The sequence below is a fragment of the Trichechus manatus genome, unplaced genomic scaffold, assembly GCF_000243295.1.
Source record: "Trichechus manatus latirostris isolate Lorelei unplaced genomic scaffold, TriManLat1.0 scaffold00027, whole genome shotgun sequence".
Taxonomy (NCBI): Eukaryota; Metazoa; Chordata; class Mammalia; order Sirenia; family Trichechidae; genus Trichechus; species Trichechus manatus.
In genome coordinates, this window is record NW_004443963.1 from 16,698,261 (window position 1) to 16,705,124 (window position 6,864).

General features: G+C 56.2%; 1 protein-coding gene across 3 annotated transcripts in view; it reads right to left on the reverse strand.

Moving 5' to 3' along the window:
* Positions 1 to 6,864, reverse strand: part of CSNK1E (casein kinase 1 epsilon) — a 20,105-nt gene extending 13,241 nt beyond the window's left edge. For 2 of the 3 annotated variants that reach the window (XM_004373853.2, XM_023729048.1), the window contains exons 1-2: positions 6,823 to 6,864; positions 4,143 to 4,228 (exon numbers count right to left, since the gene is read on the reverse strand). In XM_004373853.2, the coding sequence (XP_004373910.1) occupies positions 4,143 to 4,218 (76 nt within the window). In that variant the 5' untranslated portion in view covers positions 4,219 to 4,228; positions 6,823 to 6,864. Of the gene's footprint in view, positions 1 to 4,142; positions 4,250 to 6,822 lie in introns of those variants that run through there. The other variant, XM_023729049.1, reaches the window with a different exon arrangement.

A 6,864-nucleotide genomic window follows, 5' to 3' on the forward strand; every position in this document is an offset into this window, starting at 1 on the left:
ACTAAGGCTGGTTTTGGTAGTAGAGACTTCAGCCTGGTGAGTCAGCTGACGTGTGCAGGGTGGAGAGGCACTGGGCAGGCTGCCCTGCCCTGGGCTGGGCTGGGAAGGTGGATAGTAGAAAGAACCTCCATCCCTTTGACCCCCACACCATCCTGTGAGCATTATTGTTTGTATCACCTTCAACATGTGGAAATTGAGACGCCAAAGGTCGAGTGACCCAACACCACATAACTCCCCAGGTACAGGGATACAAGCTCCAAGGCAAAGTCTTCTATCCCCAAGTTGAGCTAGAAACCTTATGTCATTACCAGAGCTGCCTCCCCACAAAATGGGCCCCTCTTTCCAGCAGCCAACCCATGCCTCTGAATCCTATCAGGAAGCTGCCAGCCGTTCTGCTAATCTCATTTAAATATCACAACCTCTAAGCTGAGGTTCAAAAAAGTTAGGTAACCTGCCTGCGGTCACACAGCTGGTGGGGGCAGAGCCAGGACATGAAATTCAGTCCCTTCTTTTTTCTCTATTCCAATTCCCCAGCTTCTCATTCATTAAACCAACAGCCAAGTACTGAGCCGTGCACCAGCTAAGACAACTCTGAGCTGGGGGAGCAACAAAAGATAATTCTGACTCAGTGAAAAGTTCTAGGATAGGCACCGCAGAGGGGGAGCCCAAGGCAGGGGCCCCAATTCCAGCTGGGTAAGGCCTCCTCGGGGAGGTGTGCCTGAGGGGTAAGGGGCTAGGAGTGCTGGAGAGGGCACCATGTGCAAAGGCTGGAAGAACCGCCCAGGTTTTGGGAACAGCATATGGCCCACCAATTAGACAGGGTGGCCTTGTGCAGGGGCCGGCCAGTCTGGAAAACAAACTTGCACACACAAGAGAAGGGCCCAGCCAGCCCTAGGGGGCAAGGACCTTGGAAAGTTCTGGATGGGAGGAGGATGACCAGCTTCACGCGGGGACTCACTCAAGACACCGCACAGACATATGGACACATTCAGGGGTCTGGCTGAGCTAGCGTCCCAGCAACCATACAACAGCAGCAGCAACTTCAGTTCCACTATCAGAGGCCTGGCACATTCCCTGGACAGACTCTCACCCTTGCAACTGCACATCAGAGAAGCACTGCTACCCCGCCCTTTTAGAGCTGAGGACCAGAGACTCAAGAGGTCAGAGAGCTGCCCAGGCATGCACAGTGTGAGTGGCACAGTGGAGCACAGGCCAGCTCTCTCTGGACCCCATGTGGCCAACTCGAGGCCCTTAACCAAGCTGGCCCACTCCCCTGGCTGTCTCCTGAAGTTGTTGAGGGAGGTGGATGGGTGCATGGGGACTTGAAGATGAAGCCTCAGGACTTGCAGCTGCACCCACCATCAACCTCGGTTGATCCTGGAAAGCAGGGCCTGGAGGCCAATCCAGCCCCACCCGCAGAGGCCATCTGGAGTTGGGCGCTGGCGTGGATACCAGCGACAAGAATGTGTCCAGAGCTTTGAACAAAGGGAGCCAGCATGACCAGCCAGGGAGGGGCAGTCCTGGGTCCTACCCTAGGCCTGACAATCACGTTGTCCTGACACAAGAAAGGCAGGGCTGAGGGAGGAGTCGGTGGGATTCTGCACCTGGGCAGGGCCCCCCTAGCACTTGCACAGTCAGAGAACTGGTCCCCCACAACTCTGCAGGCATCACCTCTCCCATTTTACAGATACGGAAACCAAGGCTGGCAGAGTCCAGTCACTTGCTCAAGGGTAACACCAGCACCCAAATCAAGGTCAAGTTGATTCCAATGCCTGTCTCATTTTAAAAATGAACCAGATGTCACATGGGGTCGCTTCGGAAATTGACTCGATGGCACCTAACAACAGATGACTAGGAGGATAAAGCAGAAGTCCTGCCCCTCAAGAGATTCCAGCACATGGACCAGGGACACTGACTCTAAGTGACCATGGGCTACCCGTCCCTCTCTGAGGCTCAGCTTCCCTTCTGCAGAAAGAGGAGCCCGGCCTGGATGTTGTCTGAGAACAGGTGTGCGTCTGCCCAAAGTCTGCCTCTGTGCCCTCACCCTCAAGCCAGCAGCCCCCAGGCTTCAAAACTCAGATGGGCCCTTACACCCACCCCAAATCACACATTTCACAGAGTAAGGAGAGGAAAGATGGCGTAGATCCAGGCAACGTTTCATTCTGTTATACATAAGGTCGCCAAGAGTCCAAGTCAACTCGACAGCAACTAATAGTAACAAGGAGATGGGACCTCCATTTCACACATAAGAATGCTGACGCTCAGAGTGAGAAAGTTTAACGTAACCCGGGCCACAGAGCAAATGAGGAGTAGACTAAGGACCTGAACCCAGACCTGCCCCCAAATCCCAACCTTTCTCTATCAGCATGCTGCAGGCCCCATGTCCTCATTCCTTCACTGGAGAAGCCTTCACTGATGCCCACTGGGGACAAGCCATGGGCTGGGTGAGCGGCGGGGAATCAACTCCAACTGTACACTGTCCCCTCTCTGCTGCGAGCTCCAGGGGTATTTAGAGCAGAGGGGTACTCTGTTAAGCTCTCAGCAGTGAACTGCACACCTGCTGGCACTCTACAGTTTACAAATTGCTTTCATAGCCATTGTTTTACTGGTGGATGGCCCAGCCTCATCATCACACCAACTTTTCAGATGGTGATACTAAGACATAGAACAGCCACACAAAGCCAGTTTAGACCCCAGGTCTGTCTGACATCTCCGTCCCCCATCCTGTCATTTACACTTTCACTCATGTGCAGGGCTGTGAATACGAAGCTGGCTTTTCTAGTTTTCAGCAGTGTGACCTTGGGCCACCAACTCAACCTTGCTGCCCCTTAGCTTCCTGCTGCGCAAGGCGGGATAACACAACACCATCTCTAGCAGTGAGGGGAGCCCACATTCAGAAACGGCCCTGCACGCACTTGGGCCCAGGTAAGTATTCAAAGAATGCACATCCCCTTCCCTTTCCCCTCTGACTGGGTGGGGGGGCGGGGGGGCGGGGGACAGGATGCCAAGGCCACTCAGAAACAGATTTCATACTCCAATGGGCAGGGACACTAACTCCTGGGTTTTGAGAAGCTCCCCAATTTCTGAACTAATGAACACGGTACATGGACTTGTTGGTTTTCTCTGCTCAGGACAGTCAACTGACTTATTTTCATTTTCCAAGAGGAAAACAGAGGCACAGTCGCGGCTCTGGCCTGCTCCGAGGCACAGGGACAGAAATGAGGATAAACTTGAGGGGTTTGCCAACTTGCTCTGACAACACCAAGCCCCGACCCTTAAACCCCAGATCGGTGTTGTTGGCTGCTGCCAAGTCCAACTCATGGTGACCTCATGTGTGCAGAGCAGAACTGCTCCGCAGGGTTTTCAAGGCTGGGACCTTTCAGAAGCAGATCACCAGGCCTGTCTTCAGAGGCGCCTCTGGGTGGGTTTGAACCACCAACCTTTCGGCTAGTAGTCAGGCACTAAACCATTTGGGCCACCCAGATCCACAACTGCAAAGGGTGGGCTGTGGGCTCCTGACTCTGCCCATTAACCAGCTGAAGTCTCGCCCGAGAAGGTGGCATTCGAAGGCACAAACTTCACTTCTCCTAGGCCGAGGAGAGGAGGATGTCAGTGAAATTTCTAAAAAGGACAACATCAGAGCAGACTCAGACTTTCAACAGGAAGCACATCCGGAGAGAGAGAGATCCCCAAAAGAAAGCAGGTGCCCCCGAGGCTACTGGGGAGCCTGCGACATTCCAAAGCCTGGGAAGGGCTGAATTCCAGGGGGCCAGACCATAGGGAGAGGGCCTGGCTGGGGGGCAAGTGGTAGCATCCTTCTCCCAGGAGGAAAGAGACAGGGGATGCTAACCCTGCAGGGCTTTCCCACGCCCCTCTGGAGCCTCAGGTCCATTGCAGCTGGAAAGGAGCGCTAAAAATACCTTCCTCTGACACACCTCCAGCAAGTGGGAGCCCCCGTGCCAACCTGCTGCTTCCTTCCCCATCGGAGATGGTCTTGGGGGCAAGCTGCCCAAAACATGCCACGGGAGCCCCAGAGCCAAGTCCCGGCTTCACATCCCGAAATCTTGGGATCTTTCCTCCTTCTTGTCCCCAGAGCTGTCCCAGGGCTCCAGCACCACCCCACTGGTGCCAGGAACACTTACCCAGGTAGATATCTCCGAAGGACCCACTCCCAATCTTCCGGCCCAGGCGGTACTTGTTCCCCACACGTAGCTCCATGATTCACTTGCTGCAGAGAGAAGCAGATACTGGGGTCAGAGAAGTAGGGTGCTGGGAAGAGGGCCGAGCGCACCGGGCCCTACCCCTCCCCACCAGAGGCCAGGCGAAGCCACAAGGAATCCTGACATTCTCACTCCCACTGTCCAGGAACGGACGTGACCTTGCTGTGCCTGAGGGCAACTAGGTGTCAGGCAGCCTCAGACCCCACCATGGACACTCTGGGAGGGGTCAGGCAGAGGAGAGTGGAGGCTGCTTTAGAACCGGCTTCAGCTCAGCCAGACAGAAGGTGGGAATGGGGACAAGGCCCAAAAGGAAACAGCCGAGCACCTCCTTGCAGGGGGCACTCACCCAGGGGACCCCCACCAATAGGAATCTCTCAAGAGGAAAGCAAATCACAAGGGGCCAAGACCCAGAACGGCAAATCGAGGACAAAAGGGGTTGATGGGGAGGGGGGATGCAGGAGCTGACCATTCTGGAGGTGATACCATGGAAACCACAAACTCTAACCACCAGGGATGGGAGAACAAGTTGAAGGGAAGGGTCCCAAAGGGGCTCCTGAGCCCTTTGGGCCTCTGAAATGACTGGGTTCCCCCATGGCCACCACTCACCCCATCCCCAGGACTCTCATGCCAAGACCTCCACAGCCTGGCCAGGGCCTCCTAAGGACCCCCTTGGTCCAGAGGCCAGACCTCGCCAGGTCCCAGCATGCCCTGCAGGGGAAGGGAAATGGGAGCTCAAGCCCAAGCCCCCCCACTCTGGCCAAGGGATCAACAGCTACAGCCCAGGAGAGACAGCCTTGCCCCAGGCCCAGGCTTGGAGGGAGCACCATCAGCCCTTCACCAACAGCCACAAGGAAGTAGCCTTCACCGGGTGCCAGCCAAACTCCAGCTCTCCATCAAGGGCCTTTGCCCACACACCTGGCCAGTCCCTGCCCAGGTGCCATGGCTGCCAGCAGAACACACTCCATGCTTGCAAGAAACCCAACACACCACACACCTCACATACACACACTGGCCCACTGCCTGAGTGTGTGTATACTCCAAGGGAAGAAAGGAAAGCAGGCCCGCAGAGCGCCCTGCCAGGGCAGGCGCGGTTGTGTACACACGCCAGCAGCCCCCCAAGCCAATTCAGAGACCACACACGGTAGCCGGGAAAGCCGCAGGTTAGGAAAGGAACATAAATATCCCCGCATCCTATATTACATAAATACCCACACCGGGTTATATAAATACCATGCCCTCCATGTGGGTGTCTTACATAAATACACTACACATGGCCCCTGGCCCCTCTGCACTCACTGGGCTGTCAGCAGAGGGAAGCGGGGTGCAAACATCAGCCCTGTGGATGACCACCACCACTATGTGCTAACCACCCAGACCCGCCAAAGTCTCCCCATTGCCTGGGGGTCCAGGGCACCTGGGAGAGCCTAGACTCCCCCAGCACCATCCCCCAAAAGCCTCCCAGAGGGGAGGAGAAAGGCTTGATTCAAGGATGGGAGGGGCTTTGTAGTTCTTTTGCTGCTTCTCCCATTTGGGGAGAGGGGGCTGAAAACACGGGGAAAGAAGGCGGAAATGAAGATTCCACTGCTACCACCCAGCACATGGGCAGTTTTTGTTTTTTTACTCCTGCCTCCCTTCTGAGCCAGGGTCCTTGTCACTGGACCATTAAAGTAAAAGACAGACACTAGCTATGAAGGCAAAAGGAGACCCAAAAACAGGCATTAATCAGAAGCAACCTAGACCCTCTCTATGCCCTAATCGGGGTCTCCCCTCCTCCCAGAGAGAAGCTACGCCAAACAGAAAATACGTAAGAAAACTAACATGGAAGTTGGGGAGGGGGCTCACCCCACTTTGAGTTTTGAATGTTAGGAGGAGCTTGGGAATCCTAGCTCTAAAGACATCCCGACACAAACAGAGTTCTAGGTTCCAGAGACTTGCAAAACACGATTTCTCACACACAGAAATGGGAGAATCCGAGCTGATAAATAACCCCCACCCCTTTCTCTCTCTCCACAAAGGAAAACAGAATCGGAGGCCTAGGTGCCCACACGCCCCGTCCCCTCAGGACCCCAAAACGCCCCATCCAACATACGGGAGTACCCTATCTGACCCCCAGGTTTGGGGCACCCGGGCCAAGAGAGAATGGACGGGGAGAATGCAGCTGATTGTCCAAGGAAACATACACGAGCCCGGGGTTTTGGGCGAGAAGCTGAATCAACAGTGTCGGGTGCCCCCGGCACCCCAGTCCCAGCCCCCCACCCTCGGCGTCCCCAAATTACAGCCCGCGGTGGTCACCCCGGCAGGCTGGGGCCCTTGAAGGGTCTGTCTGTGGGAAGGGGAGGCGGGCCGGACTGGGTAGGGGGGAGGTGGGTCGCTCCCGGGCCAGTGTGCGAAATAAGTGTCCCCCTCCTCCTGCTCGTCCCCAGCCGTGCCTTTGTCCTCGCTGGCCGAATGGGCGCCGCCCGGTTGCCCCCCCTCCCCCCAGTGCGAACGCGCGTGTCCGCCCGCCCTCCTCTCGTCTCCCAGCAAAAACAAAGAGGCGGGGGGAGCCTCGTTTCCCCCAGGTTTGTGCCCCTCCGCGGGCCCGCGGCCCCCCAATACCTACCCCGCTGGGAAGGTGCTGGTGCTGGGCCGCTGCTCTGGGGGC